Source organism: Odocoileus virginianus, chromosome 6, assembly GCF_023699985.2.
Source record: "Odocoileus virginianus isolate 20LAN1187 ecotype Illinois chromosome 6, Ovbor_1.2, whole genome shotgun sequence".
Lineage (NCBI taxonomy): Eukaryota > Metazoa > Chordata > Mammalia > Artiodactyla > Cervidae > Odocoileus > Odocoileus virginianus.
In genome coordinates this window covers 74183119-74207025 of record NC_069679.1, presented here as the reverse complement: position 1 = coordinate 74207025, position 23907 = coordinate 74183119, and the positions used below count along the sequence as shown (strand labels likewise).

Below are 23907 nucleotides of genomic sequence, written 5' to 3'. Positions count from 1 at the left end.
TAACTGCTAAATAAAAGTGTCTAGAATGGGCTTTTCTGTCTTGTTTTGATATGTACAATTCTTATTTTTAATGTAGTTTCCAAAATAATTTTGATCTAAATGTCTTAAAAGAGTATTTTAACATTCTAAATTTATTTGAGCATTTGTCCAGATTTTTATATTAAAATCTCATTTCATTATAAAGTGGTCAGAGAATGAAGACTGCATAATTTCTATTTTTTGAGGATTTATACTGAAATCGTCTAGTTTTGAAAAACATTCCATGGGAGCTCTGCAGGGCATTAAATTGCATGTTAATAATTTTATCTCATTAATTACAGTGTTCAAAACCCTTTATGTCCTTAGGTTAGATCTATTTTACCTATAATAATGACTATTCTATTTTCATTCTGGAATTCATTATTTTAGGTTGAATCTATCTTTTCTCTCATCATTTTTACCTTTGTACACTTTTTTCCTTAGAATTTTGGCAGAATTTTAACAATTCGTCCTGAATTTCACTAATTCCATTTTCTTCAGTGCCCAATCTCTATTTACTGTGTTCAATTCAATTTTTCACTCAGGTGTTCTCATTTCCATTCACTCCTTCCTGACCCCAGACTACTTGCTCTCAGACAGCTTTTTTGAGCTCGACACACCAATGCACACTGGGGATTTTTCTAAAATGTTTTCTTTCTTGATTAAACTTATTTTGGAGGTTGATAGCTCCTCTGAATCTTCTCCATGGATCTTTCTTTAAAGCTATACTATCTATTTCCAGACCCCAAGATTTTAAAATATTTGCTCATCCTCGGAGAAGGAAGTCTAAGTTTGCCAATAAGGACTGAGGATCACAGAGGAATTGATATGAATTCTATCAAAGGCTATAAGTTTCTATCCAAATCTTTAAAAAAAAAAATATTTATCTATTTGGCTGCATCAGGTCTTAGCTGTTCTAAGACGGGCTTCTGTCTAGTGGCGTGTGGGCTCCAGAGCATGTGGGCTCAGTAGTTGCAGCATTTGGGCTTAGTTGCCCCATGCGTATGGGATCTTAGTTTTCTGACCAGGGACTGGAAGGCAGATTCTTAACTACTGGACCACCAGGGAAATCCCTATTCAAATCTTTTATAAAAAGGGATTTTTTTCATAATCAGATAAGAAAGAAGGGAAGTAAGAGATGGGAAATACCTAACAGTCAAATTACCTTAATTTTAACATCTCAGCAAGGATGAATGAAAAGTAAGATTTTAATTTAAATTACCTAAGTATAAAATCACCAAAGGAAGAGTCATCATTCTATGAGTCTCATGTATTTCTCTCCCCATGGCACCATACATATTCCAATGATAACAACTGGTTAGATGTGACTTAGAGTACCTATTTTTCAGACTGATGTCATTGTCATCATGGCAAAGCAAATCCTAAGATCTTCTAAGGCCACCACTGAGGTCCAAATGCTGAGAGCTAGTAAAGGAAAGAGAGTCTAAGTGGTGACTCCTCCACTGGCCCCCAGTTCTTTCTCTCTCCAGGCCTACCCTCTTAGAGCAAGAGGGTACTGTTCGGTATATTCCAGGGCTCCCAGTGCTTTCCTACACTGCACTCCCATAGACAGGCACTATAGAAAGCCCTCGATGCCGTTCTTCAGTCCTTCTTGTGCTGCATCTAACAGACATTTCCTCAACATCTCAGTATGAGGGTGACACTAACTGTTCCTAACTTTTGAGCATTTCATTGGCCATTTAAGTGGCAAAACTAGTGTGGAAAGGAAGGGAAGTTAAGTTTCTGAGTGCTGACATGGCATTTTCCCAAAGGTAATATTTTAGGATGATTAATCTGTCCCTTGCTGCACAGAATGGATGTGAATAGATTGTTGGGGGAATCTCTGAAATCAATGGTCTACGGGGAAGAGTATGGGCTTAGCACAGTAGGAGATACGAATCCTGGCTTTGGTTCTGCCACTGTCCATCTGTGTACCTTGCTATATCCAAAGCCCTGCACTGCGCCTTCCTCCAGGTTTTTATCTTTCAGTACTAAGAGTCTACGACTATATTATTTGGGAAATGCATAAATTAGAAATCTCATATTTAAGGATGGATACACTACAGCTTCAATCATATTTCTCAAAGCTACACATAATAAGACTGAAAAGCTGATAAAGATGGTTAACCTACAACATGACATCTTCAGTGCTTACCTCAAGACCCTATTTTTGGACCATTTTAACTCCTGATCACTTTGCCTCCTGTTAATGACTCATTTGTTAAAAAGATACAACGTATTTTTTTCTTGATCTTTCTTTTTACATTTTTCTGAAATTAATTAAGCATCTCCATCACGGTGCTGACCAAATGTTGAGGTCACATTAATTGGTGTTTGGATTAACATGCTCCTGGGTTTGGGACAGCTTTCCTGCCTCCTAATCCCTAGCAGCCTTTAGCAAATACCACTGTCCTGGGTGCTGACACAGAATAGCAGTTGGCTTCGAATTCTACCGAGGTTGCCCTGATGCAGAGTATACTAAAACCTGGCAAGAAAAGGTAACTCCAGCTACTTAAAGAAAAGTTCTTTAGCTGAGTCTGGTGTTTCTCATGCACTTTTCTTTTCTCAGGGAAGTCCCAAGGTAAACAGCTTTGACCCTGCCTTTCCAAACTCATCTCTAGTCTATGAGTTTTGCCCACATCCCTGGCAAACACTAATCTTCTCAGATTTTTTTCTCTATATTTCCTGGAGGGTACGATTCTGGCTCTGAGAGAAAAGTCTTTCACAAGGAAGAGACAGTTCACATGCACGCAGTTGTTCAGTGGCTGTCATCCTTCCTAGTCCAGCTGACTGCTTGGAAGAAATACCACAAATAGTTTCGAAAGGAGGATCTGAAGTTGGTACTAAATTATGAAGTGTTATAAACATTAGAGAGGAAAATCAAAAAAGGGTATTGGCACATGGAAAAGGCAAAAAAAAAAAAAATCTAAATCATTCTCTCCACAGAATTGACAAGTGAGATTTAGCTAAAGGAAATATAAGTCTATGAATCTGAGAACTAATAACAAAGAACTGCTGGGCCAAGAAAGGATGGGGAAATGGCTGTAAAGTGTCAGGATTAAAAAACAAACGTGCTCATAAAAAAGCTTTCAATAGAAAAGACTGAAAACAAGTTATTTTGGTTAATTATTCAGTGGGGACGGTGAGTTTTGTTTTACAGATAGGAAATTGAAACCTTTAGAGGGAAAGTGACTAGACTATTATCATAAAGAAATAGGACTCCACTGTTCCAATTCTCAACTCCCTTTGCACCAAAATTCAAAAGACATTCCATCTTTTATGTTCTATTGTTTTCTAAATTCAACCCTCTAGGATGTGGAAACTTTGATGCTCTTGGAAATTGCTTCTATATTCGTCCAGTGCCAACTTCTGTGCTAGGAGAAGTTTGAAGTTCAACCCAAAAACACAGGGTTTGGCACGGTCAAAAGCTCATTACAACTTCTCATTAGTTGTGTCTCTTGGGACAACGATGGCATTCCTGAGTGTGACTCAGTATCGCCAGTCATAACTGAGGGTTCCTGATTAATCTGAACCAAGCCCGAAATAGGGGCTGCAATAAGCTCAAGCAAATGAAGCAACACACGTTTTGTAGAAAGAAAGCAAAAAATTATGTGAAAATGTCTTGGAGTGCCATCTTAGTATTAACCATAACACCTAAAACTTATTTAGTATTTACTATGTACCAGGCACTGTATCTGTGCTTGACATTCATCATTTACTTCTCTTAATAATCCCATGAGGCAGGTACTATTATCATTTCTATTTTAAATAGGAAACTGAATCACACAGATGTCAAGTAATTCGCTATGCTGGCTAAGAACAAGTACTTTGGAACAATAAGAGTAATAATATGTCACCTGATAACTTAGGATCCTGATTTCAGAAGCCATGAAAGGTTTCTCTAGATTAAAAATAACTTCTGCAATCCAAATAAAGTATGGCGTTTAGGTTATTGTAATGTATGGGTGACAGTTTCTTCGTATTGCAGTGTCTTCAAATGTACCATGGCAATATAGGATGTTAACATGGGGAAAACTATGTGTATGTATCTTTATGTGTACTATCTTTACAACATTTCCATAAATGTAAAATAATTCTTACATGAAAAGATTTTTTCAAAAAACTTTATCTGGATGCTTCCTAGGCAGTGAACTTTTCACTGAGTCAGTTCAGAGACAAACAGTGCTACTCTTCTTCCTAAAAGTCTGAGAGCATATTGAAAACAGGGGGGTCCTCAAGCCCTACATTTTACACGCAAAGGAGAGGATGTTGAGGTCTCCTCTGGTGCTAACTTAAAGCTTCACAGACTTGTGCTAGAGTTTTAAAGGCAAATTGGAAACTATTTCCTGGAACAACGCCTCAACAGCATGCCTTTTGATACTTGGATTATATTTTTTAAATTGTGAAGAAATCTTGTTTTTCCCCCCTCTTTTGTGCTTTTTTGGTGCTGAGCTGCTTCCGGTTTTCCCACACTCCTGCCTGTCAGAGACAAGAAACCACAAAAACGCAGCGGAGCAGAGCCTGTCCGTAGAGCTGCAATTCCATTTCAGAAGTCTGCAGAGCTCTCCTGCCAGTAGCGAGTCCAGGGCGGTGAGTGGGGTCCTCCAGTGTCTGACCCCGCTCCTCCGACAGAGCTCCCCTCCCCACCAGCACACGAGCCGCATCGGCCACCACAGGCCATCTCACAATAACTGGAAAGACCACGGCAAACAGCACACTCGCAGATTCAACATGCATTTCCCCGCCTAACTCTGGGCTTTTCAAACCTGGGAAGCAGTGTGTGCTTTTGGAATGCTTACGATGGTTACTAAGACTTTCAGAGGCCTGAAGTGTGGCAGGTATTGTTCTATGTACTTTACACATAGTCAGTGTTCATCTTTATCAACTGTCCTATGAAACAGATATTATCTCCACAAATAAGGGAAGAAACAGTTCTGGGGGCTGTGTTAGCTCTTCATTGCTGTCGTAGGCTCTCTCCAGTTGCGGCAAGTGGGCTTCTCGTTGGGGTGGCTTCTCTTGCTACCGAGCACGGGTTCGAAGCATGCAGGCTTCAGTAGTTGTGGCTCACGGGTTAAGCTGTCCCACAGCAAGTGGGATCTTCGTTCCTGGATCCAGGATCGGACCCGAGTCCCCTGCGTTGGCAGGTGGATTCTGAACCACTGGACCACCAGGGAAGTCCCCAAGTAAGGAAATTGAAGCCAAGAGTTTAAGTAAATTGCAACTTGTTGAAGATCTCGCATCAATGAAGTGTGAAGGGGGATCTGACACAGGCTGTTGGGCCCCAGGGGCTGTACCCTTAAGAAACTGAGAGAGGCCACACATCCTTCTTGTCATGCCATCAGCTCTCAACCACAAACTGAACCGTCCTACTGCTCCAGAGAGTCCTCTAAAGTCATTATGATGCCAGTTATTTCTAGAACAGTGCTTGGCACTTAGTAGGCACTGAATAAATATTTGCTGAATAAATGAATCTGGCAGCAGTATAATTAAAACAACCACAAGGGATTGTTTTTCGATCCAAATCCAGAATTTGATTCATTATCCAAGGGGGCGGGGGGAACATGAACTGCTTTCTATGTGCCCTAGGATTCCTTTTTACAACTCGAGCTGATTTTGTGAAGGACAAATGAATGGGGAACCTCAAGGAGAGGAAGAGAAATACACAAATCTCTTCTAGGCGATCACCCTTCAAGGGCTGCCTCCTCCTCCGGACAGCTTTGGGAAGCCCCCAGTTTTAAATGGACAGGGGCTGCTAGAACCAACACTTTTTTTTTTAACCAGTCCATTTCTGGTTTTCTAGGGAAAATGGCTGGAGGTAGAGTGAAGAATGTGACCTAAAATATGTATGTGATGTAGGTACGGAGATGTTTTTTCAGGTAAAATAGGAAGATGACAAAAGGTATTAGAAACATTGTTCTACACAGAGCCTGATGACTAATGTCAATGAAGTTAATTCATCTAACTAGATCCCAATCCTACGTCTTCCCTTTCAAACACCTAAACACAAATAAACAAGGGTGGAGGTGAGGGAAGGGTGTTGCATTTTACATGAAATTGAAAAGATCAAACTCTGTAGAATGACGGAAAGAAGAATACATCCAGGAGGAAGTTCTCATTTCCCTCCTCCAAGCCAGCAGGTGCCGTGTCTGATTGAGGCTCCTGCTGGAGGCCACAAGAATTAGCTGGCAATGACCCTGAACCTGCCAGCTGCAATGCTCGCCATTACCCTTGGTGAACTCAAAAGAGCAGTCTCTGCCCCTCTCCCAGGGTACAGCCTTGACACTGGCCATGTTGTAATAGCTCCCCCGGTGATTCTAGCTTACAGCCAGGGCTGAGAAAACAGTTGGCCTTTATTCCCCATCAGGTGTTCTTTTCAACATTGCAGTACACATTGTCTTGAGCGTCCATAAGTAAAGAGCATTGTTAGCACAGAATTGATACAACTCAGAAGGAACTGAACAGAAGAATCCCGAAAACTTACTTGGAAGCCCTTTGGGATGTGGCCTTTCTGAGGACTTGTTTGTGATTGGATGGGGGTTTGGGGACCAGGGAGGAGGAAGAACTTGCAGGTGGCACCACTTTTTGTGGCAGAGTCGTTGGCTTCTGGCCACTGGCTGTGGCGCTTGGAATTCTGCAAGCTGCACCATTATTTATTGTCCATAAATTGGAGTTAGGTAGTGTCTGGCTGCCAAAGATCGCCTACAAGAAAAAGAAAAAAAAAGATTGATGGAGATATTCTTCACAGTCTGTTTGCTCTAAGGGAATAACTGGTTTGCAATCCTGAGGGGGAACAAAGGAAAAGGGAAACCATTCAAATGAAGCAATTTTAAAGAAAAAAACATCTCCAATGATGCCAGTGCAGGTTTAGATTCAGAGAAGGGAAACCTCTTTTTAGCAAAGAGTGGAGATGGTCTTGTTGAAAGTGCCCTGGGCTAGGAATCAGGGCAGCTGGGTACTATGTATTGTCCGTAGATGTGAATTAGAGAAGCATTTGGTCTCTCCTGGTCTTAGTGTTTCCCTTCATTGCTAAATTCAACAAGAATTTAATGAACGCCTCTTGTTGGGTGTCAAGTACTAAAAGTATGGCACAGAACAAAAGTGACTTGAACCTGACTCAATTCCAGCACACTCACAGAACTCTGAACTCCTCTAGAAGGTCTGCACCTTTGCGGAAAGGGAACGAGCCAGTGTGGAGTAGTGACACCTTGATGACCTAAAGATTATTAACAGACCTGCACTTGGAGACACTTTCAAAGTCAAAGCACCACACGGATACTGGTTATTATACATGAATATAAGAATACAAAGTATTAAATCTATAAAGTATATATAATATATAAAGTATATAAAATATATGAATACAAAAAATACATAAAATACATTTAAAATATATAATATTTATATATAAAATATATAAAAAATATATAAAATATATAAAAATATATAAAGTATATAAAATATATGAAATACAAAGGTATTTTTGCTTAGAAAGTAAGCCTACAGATACTAAATAAAGAACCCCAAATCACCATCTAGACATCACAAATATCAACATGTACCTGTAGGAAGGATGTACACTTAATTGTACACTTCCTCAGAGAGAGGCTTAAAACAACTCTTGCAACTTATTTACCTCATTAGAAATAGTTTTTTGTGTGTGTTACAAATTTTGTTACTGATTCTTGAAATATGTTAACACTGCTTTCAGCATGCATGCTTCATAAAAGCTTTAAATATAAAAGGATATTAGGAGGAAAATATAATTGACAAAAGACATAGGACTTATTAAAAGGATTCCTAGCAATTGATTTCCATCTACAGGCACTACATTTCAAGAGGCAATGGGAGAAATGTCATTTTCTCATGGCAAGGCCTGAAGGAATATCAGATGCTCTCAGGAGACATTCACCTTCTAGGTAAACTACACTAGCAGTATTTCTGTCCTTTACAAATTTTAGTTTTTGAGATATAAAAGATGAACTGAGTAGCTTTAGTAAAGAGTTGTTAACCAATCCTTCTATACTAATGCCTTAGAATGTCCCATTTCAGGAAAATGTGCCCAAAGGTCCCTGGTTGGGCAGACACGGGGTGGGGGGTGGGGGGGTTGTTGGCATTCTTGTGTGGAGGGAGTGTGTTTGGTTGAGAGGCTTGACAAAGAGCAAAGTGATTTCAGAGGTGGGAGATCACGGCAGTTTCTTGGAGACCAACTGGACTGAGACGGTCCTCATCTCGGGAAGCCACCTGAGAGGGAACTGAAGAGTGGCTCACTTGCCTCTACCTCTGACCAGAGGAGGGGGGCCAAGGAAGAGCCGAGTCCAGGGAGAAAGCCTAGACTGCAGGGCTGCAGCGCGTGTGCACGGGGCTCACGCTGGGGCGCGGGGAGTGGGAGCAAGGGCGTGGGCCCTCTGTAACCAGGGGCGCAGCAGAGGCCAGCCTGCGGAACTGGCTCAAAAACAACCCCGCCCCGCCATGTCTGAGGGCCTAAAAGTCTATGGGGAGGGTCACAAACAACCCCGCCCCGCCATGTCTGAGGGACTAAAAGTCTATGGGGAGGGTCACAAACAACCCCGCCCCGCCATGTCTGAGGGCCTAAAAGTCTATGGGGAGGGTCACAAACAACCCCGCCCCGCCATGTCTGAGGGCCTAAAAGTCTATGGGAGAGGGTCACAAACAACCCCGCCCCGCCATGTCTGAGGGCCTAAAAGTCTATGGAGAGGGTCACAAACAACCCCGCCCCGCCATGTCTGAGGGCCTAAAAGTCTATGGAGAGGGTCACAAACAACCCCGCCCCGCCATGTCTGAGGGCCTAAAAGTCTATGGGGAGGGTCACAAACAACCCCGCCCCGCCATGTCTGAGGGCCTAAAAGTCTATGGGGAGGGTCAAAAACAACCCCGCCCCGCCGTGTCTGAGGGTCTAAAAGTCTATGGGGAGGGTCAAAAACAAACCCGCCCCGCCGTGTCTGAGGGTCTAAAAGTCTATGGGGAGGGTCACAAACAACCCCGCCCCGCCATGTCTGAGGGCCTAAAAGTCTATGGAGAGGGTCAAAAACAACCCCGCCCCGCCATGTCTGAGGGCCTAAAAGTCTATGGGGAGGGTCAAAAACAACCCCGCCCCGCCATGTCTGAGGGCCTAAAAGTCTATGGGGAGGGTCACAAACAACCCCGCCCCGCCATGTCTGAGGGCCTAAAAGTCTATGGGGAGGGTCACAAACAACCCCGCCCCGCCATGTCTGAGGGCCTAAAAGTCTATGGGGAGGGTCACAAACAACCCCGCCCCGCCATGTCTGAGGGCCTAAAAGTCTATGGAGAGGGTCACAAACAACCCCGCCCCGCCATGTCTGAGGGCCTAAAAGTCTATGGAGAGGGTCACAAACAACCCCGCCCCGCCATGTCTGAGGGCCTAAAAGTCTATGGGGAGGGTCAAAAACAACCCCGCCCCGCCATGTCTGAGGGCCTAAAAGTCTATGGGGAGGGTCACAAACAACCCCGCCCCGCCATGTCTGAGGGCCTAAAAGTCTATGGAGAGGGTAAAAAACAAACCCGCCCCGCCATGTCTGAGGGCCTAAAAGTCTATGGGGAGGGTCACAAACAACCCCGCCCCGCCATGTCTGAGGGCCTAAAAGTCTATGGGGAGGGTCACAAACAACCCCGCCCCGCCATGTCTGAGGGCCTAAAAGTCTATGGGGAGGGTCAAAAACAACCCCGCCCCGCCATGTCTGAGGGCCTAAAAGTCTATGGAGAGGGTCACAAACAACCCCGCCCCGCCATGTCTGAGGGTCTAAAAGTCTATGGGGAGGGTCAAAAACAACCCCGCCCCGCCATGTCTGAGGGCCTAAAAGTCTATGGGGAGGGTCAAAAACAAACCCCCTCGCCATGTCTGAGGGCCTAAAAGTCTATGGAGAGGGTCACAAACAACCCCGCCCCGCCATGTCTGAGGGCCTAAAAGTCTATGGAGAGGGTCACAAACAACCCCGCCCCGCCATGTCTGAGGGCCTAAAAGTCTATGGGGAGGGTCACAAACAACCCCGCCCCGCCATGTCTGAGGGCCTAAAAGTCTATGGGGAGGGCCAGCGGGAGGGAGGGGGGTGGCAGGGAGGGGGAGCCCAGACTTCCATTTTCTCCACTGCCTCCCAACAAGTGAGCTCAGACTGAAGAGTGCTTGCAAGATGCCTCGCTCAGGGCGGGGGAGAAACCAGAACTGACAACGAGGGCTGAAGAGTTCTATCCTGGCCATCTGTGACACATTCACGGGATGAGAAGTAGAGGAGGAAAACCACTGTTAGTGAAGAACTCATGGAAATAAAAACATTCTTTATTGAGTTAGGTTTTTCACACAGTGACGGAACTGCCATCAGGAAGAACATCTATTCAATACATGTTTCCGTGGTGACAACTCAACCATATTTCAAATTTGTTTAAAAAATCTTCCTGGGCCATCTAAATACAAATAAAAAGATGGATAAGAAGAGCAAGATCAGAACAGTGAGTACAGTAAGCTTCTATTTGTGTGAAAAAGGAAAAAGGATACTTACAAACATATCTTTATATGCCAATACACATACACAAACATATACACCATGTTGGTATCTGCACAGAACAATTCTGAAAGAATTAAAAACAAAAGCTGGCAGCTTCCATGGGAAAGAACTGGTTAGCTAGGGGTTACGAGGAAAGGGAAACCAATTTTTTACTATATATCATTTGTGTCTTTTTGAATTTTATACCATCTAAATGTAGTTATTTATTCTCAAAATAAATTATTGAAAAGTCAAGAGTAAGTCAAGTTCTAATAAGATGTGAGCAGGCAGCAGATTAACTTTCTACGTATAAATCAAAATATCAAATAAAGCCCAACTGGTTCGAGGACTTGCTGTTAGACTGTGTTGAAGAAGGAACTGACTGTTCAACACTTACTGTGGCTTCAAGAGCAGATTAGGTCGTCAGCGAAAGGCAAAGTCTCATGGGAGTGGAAAGGAACATGGCTCTACGTCAGGTGTGACAAGTGGTTAGGGCGTGATAAGATGGACACACTCAGTCGTGTCTAACCCCTTGCGATCCCATGGACTGTACCCTGCAAGGCTCCTCTGTCTGTGGAATTCTCCAGGCAAGAATAACGGAGTGGGTAGCCATTCCCTTCTCCAGGGGATCTTCCCAACCCAGGGATCGAACCCAGGTCTCCCTCATTGCAGGCAGTCTTTACCATCTCAGCCACCAGGGAAGCACATAGTCAGGTGTGCCGGGACTCAAATGTAGGCTCTGTCACTTATAAGTTGGGTGACCTTTCAGGTTACTTAACTTCTCTGAGCTTTAGCTTCCTCATCAGCAATTATAATCACTTGGCTGGACTGTGGGGGATTAGATGAGGATCAATAAGTAAATGTAGCCCAGGCACTCAGTAAAGGTTTCTTGAAATAAAGCGAAGCCCCAGGCACACAGCAGAAACTGAAATGCCCCCTTCCTTTCCAAACTACCCCCTCAGTTTACTGAGGGACCAAAGGACAGCCGACATGCAAGTCTGCTTATCTGCAAAGACTTGTGAATGGTAGTTGGTTCTGTGCTTTTCAGCATATTTTTCTAGTCTTATGATGATGCTCACTAGCTGCAAAAGCAAACATAAAATGAAAGCACATGTGTAGGTTCCCCAGATCATATTTACGCAATTCTTTTTGGCAGAACAGCCTTTTTCTCTTCTAAACGCTTATAAAAATGCATTCCTATCTGTCTTATCACATTTAGCACAATTACCTTGTATTACAGCCACTTATATACATACTTTATTCTGCGTCTGGACAATACAAATTGGAAATGCCTGCCTTTGTACCTGATTAATTTTTGTTTCACTAACAGTACCAAGAAGACTGCCCTGTGTACAAAAGATGCTTAATAAACATTTACTCCATAAGTGAAGGAAAAAACACCTCATATTATACCAACTACTAAATTCCTATACAAGAAAAGAGACAAGTTTGTGTTTACATAGAGATGTAATCTTATAGTAGGACCATTCTCTGCAGTTTGAATAGTGAAAGTACCTAGTATGTTTCGTGTTCAACTTACACTCAGCCACAATACATAAGTTAAGCCCTTCTTCAGATTCCAAATGAAAATAAATTCACCTTCCTAGATGCACATACTGTGGCAGGACCTCAGACACTTGTTCCATAGTAATAAGATGAGTCTTTACCTCAAAACCACAAAATAAACTAGGAGAATTTATTGCTTAGGAGACTCACTTGCCTGGATACTAATAGTTCTTCTTTCCTTCCCCCCAAAACTGTCCTGATTTTGTTTGGGTAAAAACATGTGCCCACCTAGAACATTCTATTTCCATCTCTCCTGTACCTTGAGATAACCCTGTGACCTAGTTCTGAATGGTAAATAGAGAAGCTTCCAGGTGCAGTTCTGGGAAAACTCTCCAAAGGGGGCAGACTGGGCCGGTTGGGGCACAACTGTTGCCCTTGACTGTTGTTCTTCACCCAGAACATGGCCGTCTACTTAAAGGCAGACAAGGTGGAAGTTCCTTGCTAAGGATTGCAGAGGATAAAGACAGGAGGAGCATGGGCTCCTGACAGCACCATGGACTTTAGGAGCACCTCTATCTCTAGATGCCTGGTTATACAGAGGAAAGAAAATAAATCTTTAACTTGTTTAAACAGCCATGGGCGAGAAGTGTTCTATTATATGCAGCCAAATGGAATCCTAACTGAGCTGAGATATAATTCTCCATCTACCAAAGAGTCAAGCTTGTTTCAGCCTCAATATAACAAAAATGTAACTGCATCTCAAAAATAGCAGAGAGTCTTCCCAAATACAGTAAAAAGCTTCTAGGTTCTCATTCGTCATTTGGGGATCATATGCTCATAAACTGAATGGATAATGAACTTATTATAATTCTATGCCATCCAAAATTCCCCAAAGTCAGTAATGTGTCAGACAAGTTCCCAAGTGTTGCACCAAAGCCAAGGCTAAGTGGAATGAGATTAAAGTAATCAAATCTGATGAGAAGAAAATCAGAAAATACTCAGGCAAAGATAAAAGCAGACATATAGATGTGTGTAGAATACTGGCAGAAATCAGCCTCCTCAAACCCCCCCGCCCCCCGCCCCCACAGCCTGTATTGACCCTAACCCTACAAGTCTACCACTATGACAGATTATGTGAACTGCTTTGTCCTGGTATTCATTTGTAAATAAACAGGAGCATTATATAAAGTTCTCGCCGTGTAATTTCTAAGAATTGTGAGGTCTGGACAGAGTATTAGCACTCTGCACTTGTGGGCTAACCCCGGGACGGGACCTGCACTGTCATCAGTCACTGTCCTGGGAATGTGAAAGCTGTATCAGCACCGGCCTCCATTCACGACCTGGTCAACAAACACAAGCCTTTGCTTCTTTATTGGGTGTGGGAAACAGCAATGCTCCAGCAAGGACGCTCAGAGAAAACCACAGTTGGAGGGTTGGCTTGGCCCCAGACAAAAGACTGGGAAGGCCCTCCCTCTCCCACAACAGAAGGGTAATCGTGGGTGGGAAGGAGGAATCTGTGATAGACAGAACACAGACTGCAGCTTGGAAGGTCACATGGAAGCAAGATCTGGGTTCTCTTACTTGAAAGATAATACTGTTCAAAGATTAAATTCTGGGAGGTTGTGTGGTGTGTGTGTGTGTGTGTGTGTGTGTGTGTGTGTATTTTAATTCCTTCCAGAGAAACACCCCTTTCAGTCTTGACTCAGGCTTCTTGGTGAGGGAGTATAACTGGATGCCTCCCTGTTTTTTTAAATTAAGGTAGATGAAACAGGCGAATATTAATCTCTATTTGAGCTGGTTAACATCACTTTGTACCCCCTTTTTCTCTGCTATCAGAACAGCAAACATTTTAGGCATCTTTCTCTCCATGTGATATTTTATCCTAACTTGGATAAAGTTTCCATAATATGGCTTCTAGTTCTGGCAACTCAAGTACTGAATGGTTTATCTCCCTGAGAAGGTAAGATGCTAATCACTCATCTTTACTACAACCAGGCTGAGAGTTGCTCAATGCAAAGAGCACATTATGTGCAACCATACAATGCTATAAAAAAGGCAGAGGGACAGTGCTGTGCTTAGTTGCTCAGTCGTGTCCAACTCTGCGACCCCATGGACTGTGTAGCCCGCCAGGCTCCTCTGTCTGTGGGGATTCTCCAGGCAAAAATACTGGAGTAGGTTGCCATGCCCTCCTCCAAGGGATCTTCCTGACCCAGGTATCGAACCCAGGTCTCCCGCACTGAAGGCGGATTCTTTACCGTCTAAGTCACCAGGGAAGCCAGGGGGAGGGTAAGGATAGCTATATCTATTTTGGCAAAATCAAGCTTCCAAAAGGTCTTCATCCCATCCTGTATGCAGTTCTTGGCTGTCTTCATTTCACAGTGTTTGTCAGCTGGGGCAAGTCTAAAAGCTGAGCAAGATAAAGAGTACAACTTCCGGTACTGCAGCCAGCAGTGGGTAATGCTAGGACCCTAACAGGGATGGGGCAGGAACCCTGAAGATGCTCTGGTTCACATAGAGAGAGACGGATGACCTGGGCACTGAGACAGGACTCTGAGACGCCAAAGAGATCTGGAAGTCCGCTGGGATTCCCTTCCATTTCTAAAACCAGTTAAGAATTTATTTCTCCTTTAGCAACTAGGAAAGAAGGCTCTTACTAGTTCCAGTGACCTATTCCAAAGGATGTGAATACAGATGCTTACTGGGACAGAACAATTGAGAAGAGAGGATTACTCACCAACCAACGGAAAACATTGTGATTCAGGCAGTCCCTAAATCAGTTGTACCTACCAACATTTGAGAAACAATGCAGGCCATTAAAAAGAGATACTCAAATACACTTACAGGCTCCAGACTTTCTGCAGCTAAGCATACAAAGATACCAACAGTGTCTCTCGGTTGATTTCTCAGTAATATTGAGACTCTTGAACAGAGGTGTATGTTACAAATAAAGTCCTACTATGAGGCAGCAGGCTAAGGCCAGGGCTGCAGCCCATGGTCACAAAGCTACCTAGCCCTAGGACGTCACAGAGAGGACATTCCCTCATTAGCAGCCCCATCACTCAACCAAATGACAGTCATACACTGGGAGAGGCTTATATTCTGAGGGCAAATTTAGACTCCAATGACTGTAGACTCTGCATTGCTTTCTATTTTTTCTTCCCTCAATGCTCAGAAATATTTGGCAGACTAACGGGTTTTTTGAAATACGTTCATTAAAAAAAAGGAAGACTTGTTTTAAAAGTCATTTCAAATTCTGTTCTCTGATAACCTCTAGTAATATTTAGACCCTTTTCTGTATATAATCACCTATTTTCTAAGCATATTATACATTATTTCTGTGGGCTTACAAAAATTGGTATATGATATCTGATTTTTTGGAGACTTTTTTCATTCAAATATCTATCTTGAGCATTTGGTTCCATATCTATAAGGGCAGATCTAGATCACTGTTTTTAATGGCTATCTATTTTCTACTGGGCTTCCCTGGTGGCTCAGTGGTAAAGAATCTACTTGTCAATGCAGGAGACATGGGTTCGATCCCTGGGTTGGGAAGATCCTCTACAGAAGGAAATGGCAACCCACTTCAATATTCTTGTCTGGGAAATTGCATGGACAGAGGAGAGTGTCAAGCTATAGTCCATGGGATCATGAAAGAAGTCAGACATGACTTAGCAACTAAACAACATTTGCTATTACAGTTTATCATAATTTACTTAACAAGTCACCAACAGTATAATACTATAAACTAACACAGAAGATCTACATTTGCAATTAAGGAACTAAGTTTCCAATACATGTTTAAGTGGGAAAAAGGTAGGCCCCCTAAAATTTTATACTTTCATTTTGAAACCACACACACACACACACACACACACACACACACACACAGTTTTCACCAGTTTAATTCTCTATTTAAGAATAGTGTTGTGATAAACATCATGTTATTTATACCTTTTGATATACGCTGGATCATTTCCTTAAAATAATTTCCTGAAACAGAATAGCTAGATCAGAAGGCTGCTGCTGCTGCTACATCTTTTTTAATATATAATCTCAAATTGCCCTCTGTAAAGGCTGTAGCAATTATATTTCCATGTTTGGAAGAATAACTGCCTTACCTTTCCTTGATTATTATAAGTAAATACAACATGTCCTATGGAAAGCTGGCTCCTAATTTGTTGCTAATGCTGTTTCTCTTTTTCTCTAATGTTTATAAGACATTTATGCTTTTGGACAAACATATTATTTTTTTTTAACCATTTTATCATGGTACTATTAAGCATTCTTTTTACTCTTTCTCCTCATGTCTCTCTCTAGCAATAATTTGCATATAATTTCCTTCTGTCCAAATAAGTAAATACTAGTTTTAAAAAATGTAGATAATTGACCAGTTCTTGCCTCCTTTGTCGAAGATAAGGTGTCCGTAGGCACATGGATTTATCTCTGGGCTTTCTATTCTGTTCCATTGATCTATATTTCTGTCTTTGTGCCAGTACCATACTGTCTTGATGACTGTGGCTTTGTAGTAGAGCCTGAAGTCAGGCAGGTTGATTCCTCCAGTTCCAGTCTTCTTTCTCAAGATTGCTTTGGTTATTCGAGGTTTTTTGTATTTCCATACAAATTGTGAAACTAAATCAGTTCTAATGAGATGGATGAAACTGGAGCCCATTATACACAGTGAAGTAAGCCAGAAAGATAAAGTCCAATACAGCACACTAATGCATATATATGGAATTTTAAAAGATGGTAATGATAACCCTATATGCAAAACAGAAAAAGAGACACAGATGTACAGAACAGACTTTTAGACTCTGTGGGAGAAGGCGAGGTGGGATGTTCTGAGAGAGTAGCATTGAAACAAGCATATTATCAAGGGTGAAACAGATCACCAGCTCAGGTTGGATGCATGAGACAAGTGCTCAGGGCTGGTGCAACGGGGAAGACCCAGAGGGATGGGATGGGGAGGGAGGCGGGATCGGGATGGGGAACACATGTAAATCCATGGCTGATTCATGTCAATGTATGGCAAAAACCACTACAATATTGTAAAGTAATTAGCCTCCAACAAAAAAAAAAAGTAGCATAAAAAAAAAATGTAGATAATTAGTATTTTATGAGCCTTGAACTTCTAAACCACCTTCTTAAATATCATTCAAACCAATTTCTTCTTCTGGCATGAGGAGTTTAACTAAACACAAGTTGAGATTATAATGTTATGGACATGTGCATGAATACTCAGTCGCTCCATCATGTCCAGCTTTGCAACATCGTGGACTGTAGCCTGCCAGGCTACTCTGTCCATGGGATTTTCTAGGCAAGAATACTGGAATGGGTTGCCATTTCCTTCTCCAGGCAATATTCCCGACCCAAGGATTGAACCCGCATTTCTTGAGTCTCTGCACTGGCAGGTGAATTCTTTACCACTGAGCCACCTGGGGAGCCCCAAAGGTTGAAAGTACATTTAAGGCTAAAAGTAATATACAATAGAAGATATGTCTGCATCTTCAGGTTCACTGAAGTCTTATTTGCAGTAGCTAAGATGTGGAAGCAATCTAAATGCCTATAAACTGATGAATGGATAAAGAAAATGTATATACATGTGACAGAGTATCATTAAGCCTTAAAAAATAAAGAAATCCTGCCATAAACTACAATAGGTGAACCTTAAGGATATTATGGTAAATGAAATAAACCATCACTAAAAGATAATATGACAAGATTTAAGTGATACGAGGAATCCAAAGTAATCAAATTCACAGGAACACAAAGTAAAGTGGTGAATGTCAAGGGCTGGACGGAGGGGAAAACAGTTCAATATGTGTAGAGTTTCAGTTATGCAAGATGAAAAAGTTTAGTAATCTGTTGTACAACCACGTGCACACAGTAAAAATACTGTACAATAAACAAAAATCTCTAAGAGGGTAAATTTATGCTATGTGTTTTTTACCACAATGAAAAACAAAGTAATACATAACAATAAGAGCAACAAATTTTTATTTAGCTTTTAACATGGTCAGCATTGCTCTAAGGGCTTTACATACGGTATCATATAATGTTCCTAACCATTTATGGTGGGTTCCATCATCACCTCCATCTACAGAAGAAATCAGAGCACAAAAAGGTTTCATGGTCTGTCCATGATGGCAAGTCCTGGGAGAAGTCTTATTCCATGGTCCCACTACACTACATGCCTTCCTCATTTATGCCATGCTGACTCCCTTCTTACAGCAACTCCACCGAAGTTAAATCTATCTACCTTCCAAAGCAAATCTAAAGCAAACCTAGCAATGTGTCCAACTTTTACCAGATGCATTTAAAAGACAGAGATTTCACTTAATTTATTCCAAGAAGAAAGGGTTGAAAAAAATTTGTGCATAAGCAAATCTTTGTTACTTACTTGGAAAGTTAAAGTGTGCAAGAATATGTGTGTGCATGTATAATAAATAAAGGTAATCTCAAAAGATCACCAATGACCCCAGACTGAGAGTTCAATTGGTTAAAAAAATAACTCATAAACTTACTTTCAATTGTCTCTTTTATCTTTTATTTACTAGTAGTAGTTTTAGGGAATTATTTCTGTATCAGTGTTCTTATTCTCCTAATAATGTGTTTGCCTCATATCTTCTGATGAGTAAATGAAATAATTAGATAAGGTAATCTCTATGTTCCTTTACAACTTTAAATTCAGTTTCTAAATAGCTAACTTGCCTTTGTCTTCAAATGTATAGTTTATTTTATTTGGCTCAGAATATCACATGTTGACCTACTGTTTATCTTACATAAACTTTGCTGTCATATAGCTATTAAGTTTTTTCCTGTAGCTGCATCCATCACAGATGGATGGGGTTCTTTATGTTTAAAGATGAAGTCTTTCATCATTTCACACAAAGTAACTGCTGTGAGTCCCTCATATGCCCACAGAAAAACAGGAAAAAGCCAGAGGTCACAGAGTGAGGGGAGGGAATGAAACTGGCCACCAGGCAACTGTAGCAGAACCCACATTTTAAGGGTCGGCGGCAAACAAGGTCAATCCCAAGCAGCGGGCAGGTGAAGTGTTGTCTCTTAACATAAGTACAACCAAGTGGGGTTTTGAATTTTGATTCATTGTATTGACCTTTTCTTTTATATTTGTGTGTATGGATGTATAGCAGCAGCAACAATAAAACTCGAATGCCTTATCTGACTGATGACAAATGTATAACACAAGGAGAAAATGAACTGTCACTTAGTCATGGGGGAGGCAGGTAGAGTGGAAAAGGGCTTTAGAACCCTCTAACCTGGCTTGTCCATTATAACTGCAATAAAGCTAGCTGTACAACCTTGTGTAAGTTACTTACAGTTTTTGAGCATCAGTTTCCTCATTAGTGGAATGGAGATAATACTACATCTAGCGTACAAAATGCACTCATGATATACCTATTTCCTTGCTCTCACCTTCATCCTTCCAAGCAATAGCTTAGAAAACACTCTTGTAATAACCAGGGGATATCTATTACTAGTAGTAATGAATCAGCATAATGAATTGATGTCTATATTATAACAGTGCTTTAAGAATCAGATTTCTATGAAATCTATTGAAAAAGCAAGCATAATACTAATCATGCAAAAGTGTCACCTGTGGTATTCACATCTATAGACAACTGTCGTGCTTCCTGATAGTCTTCTCAAAAATACCATCATAGAAAAAAAAATTAAAAAGTATGACCAGTAACAAAAACAGGGTTGAAAGGACAAATTGATCATTGAAGAGATAATTCCTACGTTATTAATAACAACCCACACACTGAATCTTCAAACTTATAAAACATATTTCAAGATGCTACAAGAACAATTCCATTACTGGGCATATATCCTGAGAAAACTGTAACTCAAAAAGACACATGTATGCCCCCACATTCACTGCAGCACTATTTACAAAAGCCAGGACATGGAGGCAACCTAGATGTCCACTGACATATGAATGGAAAAACATGTGGTACATATATACAATGGAATATTACTCAGCCATAAAAGGGACAAATCGAATCATGTGTAGTGATGTGGATGAACCTAGAGCCTATCATACAGAGCGAAGTAAATTAGAAATAGAAAAACAAATACAGTATATTAGTGTATATATATATGAAATCTAGAAAAATAGTACCGATGAGCCTATTTGCACAGCAGGAATAGAGACCCAGATGTAGAGAATGGACTTGTGAAACAGTGGGGGAGGGAGAGGGTGGGACAAATGGATAGAGTGGCACTGACATATCCACATCACCACACGCAGAACAGACAGGCAGCGGGAAGTTGCTATACGGCACAGGAGCTCAGCTTGGTGCTGTGTGATGGCCTAGCGGGGTCGGGGGGGATGGGGGGGCCCAAGAGGGAGGGGCTCTATGTGTGCACACAGCTGTGTGTGGTACAGCAGAACCCAACACAACACTGCAAAGCAATTATATTCCAATAAAAAAACCCAAAAACTCAGTGGTCCTTGACACTGTTCCTAAATAATAAAAGTACAACGGAAGGTAGAGTGTGGGCATTTCTAAGAGTTTTAAGCTCTGGAACACCTTTTAAAGACATTCCTTTAATTAAGAATTTGAGGTAACCAGGATAACATACATTTAGTAGACCTTTTCTTTTGCAACAGTGTATCTGCCTAGCAGGAGACTAGTTAGATTACCTGAGACTAAGTTTTCAAAATAGTGTTGTAAGTGTCAATGCAAGTACCTGTTGAACATATGAACTGCAATTTAAAATGTAATAATACATCTGTGTGTACTCAGTCGTGTCCGAGTCTCTGTCCACGGGAGTCTCCAGGCAAGAATACTGGAGTGGGCTGTCAGTGCCCTCCCACAAGGACTCTTCCTGATCCAAGGATCGAGCCCCCATCTCTCACGTCTCCTGCATTGGCGGGCGAGTTCTTTACCACTAGAACCACCTGGGAAGCCTGGTAATATATCTAACTATTGCCTGCCTGAGTGTTATCAGAGACAGAGCAAAGAGCATGATAGCCAAGTGCTTCGATGCTGGAGCCTGGCAACCCTGGACTCAAAAACCCCAGCTCCTCTAATTATTTGTTACTTTTGTGAGCCTGGGAAAGTCACATACATGATGCTGTTATAAAAAGAGGGCAGTTGTGAAGATTCACTGTGATTATACAAATACCACTGCAGGTTTAGTGTTTGGGCACATGAAAACATCCTGAGGAATATGATCCTCATGAAAACCCACAGATATACGTTATCGTCACCATGTCAGAGATGAAGAAACCAAGGTTCAAGAAGGTTTAAAGAGCTTGGTGCAGGTCATGGGCTCAGGTTGAAACGGGATTATCTGACTTCACAGCCTGTCCACAGTGCCTATTTCTGAACCATTGAATGCAATTTTACATGTATTATCATGTATTTTGAATGGAGTGTCATTACAGAAGAAGAGGTTAGTTTGGGCAAAATCAGCTAAATCGAATGGCTCTAAGACAATCACAATTTTAAACAAGCTAGATGAATCGATGAATTGCCAGTAAAGGTCAGAAGGGAATATAAAATTGAACAAAAGATCCCCAAACCAAATGAAAACAACACAAAGCAAAAGAGAGCAGCAGGAGGTTAGGAAGTTCAAATCAACCTGCTCCAGGAACTTAAGCACTGGCCTGAGGTTGTGCCCAGACCACCCCCAGATCCCCACAGCCAACCGTCCTCCCAGATACTCTTGTTGGAAAGATGCAGAAAGACTCCCCCTGCAGAGCTGGTCTGCCTGCTGGCTCTCCCTGGGTCAGGCTGAGGAGCTAGCATGTTATTGCTGGCTGCCTGGAAAAGCCCGGGTGCCTGCTGCCTCCCCCTCCCCCACAACACAAACACACTGTGCTGAAGGCTTGGAGAAACAGTACTCACTGCTGAAGTGGGGGTGGGGGGCGGTGTGTATGCACAATTTTTCTAGACACATGCAATGAACTTTTAGGAGCAGAATAACAAGACTTGGCTGGGTTTATATGGGAATCCTTCCCACACCTGTGAGGCTGTGCTTATATACACACACACCGTTAGCAAAAAGCTCATTACACATGGCATTCAAGATGTCTCATTACACACGGCACTCAAGATGTTGCTATTGTACTAAAAGACCCCTTCAAGTGAACACTGAGCTGCCCCCCGCCCTGCTTGTCTCAGGATGTTAGTCTCTATTGGCCCTCACCGAATCTAGCTTAGGTGAAATTGGGCATCTTAGGATGGGGAAGGCAGGCAGACAGAGTGGAAGAACAAGAGGAACTGAGGATGCAAGATTTTCTCCTACCCCGAGTTACTTTGCAAAGTTAAAAATTACATCTACTAAAAATTGAAGGGCTTTGGAAACCAGTGAAAAATTAAGGCATAGTTAAGATCCTCTCTCCCCCTCTCTGTTGTTAAAAGAAATTTCAGCAGTTCTGCCTCGACCATCAAAATATCCTTAATTTTTTGGCTTTTGGGGCTTTTTTTTTTTTTCCAGACTAGAGTAGGTAGAGGAGAGAGTGGGAGGGCCAGAGGATGGGGGTTGGGAGCAGAGCTTTAACAAAGAATCACTTTAACAGAAACTCCTGAGTAATCGCTCTGCCCTGGGCCAAGAATAACATCAGCTCGATGTTGGCAATTAGAATCAGGTCAGTCGGGCCTCACAGCTGGTGCAGCCCTCCTTGCAGACCCCAGCAGGGAGGGCTACTCATGCTGATGTCACCAGCAGTCACCGCTGCCCAAGAAGGTCCCCCCGCTCAGCTGACAGAGAAAATTTTTTTTTTTAATCCTTCTCCTTCAAGGGCAGGGAGCCAGTCTGAGAAGGAAGTGGGAAGCAACGAGGGAAACCAGAGAGAAGACATACTGGGATACATCAACACGTAGATTCATCAAACAACCCTGAGATGGCCAAGATCCCACAACTTCCTCAACCATCCTGGAACCCATTTTAAATGAATGACTATACCTAAAGCACATGGAAGAGTGCTTGGACCGCCGTATGTGCTTATTAAGTGTTGGCCATCCTTACTAAAAGAGAGGGAGGAGTCTGTGCCGTTCCTTATCTCTCGTCCATCATAAAACTGGAATCCTGAGAGCAGTGGTGGCTGGGCAAAATGTACCCTGATAAGAGGAGTGAACAGGAAGTTTTCAAGTTTGGAAAACTTATTCATAAGGAAGCTGTGGTAGATGAAGTGAAAAAGATGGAAACAAAATTCCTATTAAAAAAAAACTGCCTGAAGTTTTATAAGGGCAACACTAAGTTTAACAAAACCAGCCTCCCTTTCAAAAGACAGAGGACAAATAATGAAAGGAGATACTTCTAATCTCTTTCTCTCTAGCTCAGTGGTTCTCAGAAGAAAAGTCTTAGCATCATCTGGGAACTTAGAAATGGAAATTATTGAGACCCATCCCAAACCTACTGAATCAGAAATGGGGTCAGAGAAGCAACTGATGTTTTAACAGACCCTTTAAGGAGTTCTGGTGCTCAAAACCAAGGGCTTGCAAACCAGGGCTTGCAGGCCAAATCCAGCCTGCCGTGTTTTTCCTTTTTTAAATAATTTTATTTATTTATTCTAGTTTTGGCTGTGCTAGGTCTTTGTTGCTGCACACGCGCTACCCCCGAGTTGCGGTGTGCAGGCTTATTGTGGTGGCTTCTCTTGCTGTGGGCAGGGCTCTAGAGCGCACGGCTTCAGCAGTCAAGGGCTCTAGAACACAGGCTCGATAGTTGTGGTGCACAGGCTGAGTTAGTTCTGCAGCATGCGGCATCTTCCTGGGTCAGAGATAGAACCCATGTCTCCTGCACTGGCAGATGGAGTCTTCACCACTGAGCTACCAGGGAAGCCCCCTGCCATCTGATTTTGCAAAGAAAGTTTTATTGGAAAACAGCCATATTC

At 42.2% G+C, this 23907-nt stretch overlaps 1 protein-coding gene across 14 annotated transcripts in view; it reads right to left on the bottom strand.

Moving 5' to 3' along the window:
- The window catches only part of TTLL5 (tubulin tyrosine ligase like 5), a 315511-nt gene that overhangs the window by 70728 nt on the left and 220876 nt on the right, over window positions 1-23907 (bottom strand). For all 14 annotated transcript variants that reach the window (XM_020875764.2, XM_020875763.2, XM_020875766.2 and 11 more), the window contains one exon: window positions 6500-6717. In XM_020875764.2, coding sequence (XP_020731423.2) covers window positions 6500-6717 — 218 coding nt within the window. The remainder of the gene's footprint in view (window positions 1-6499; window positions 6718-23907) is intronic.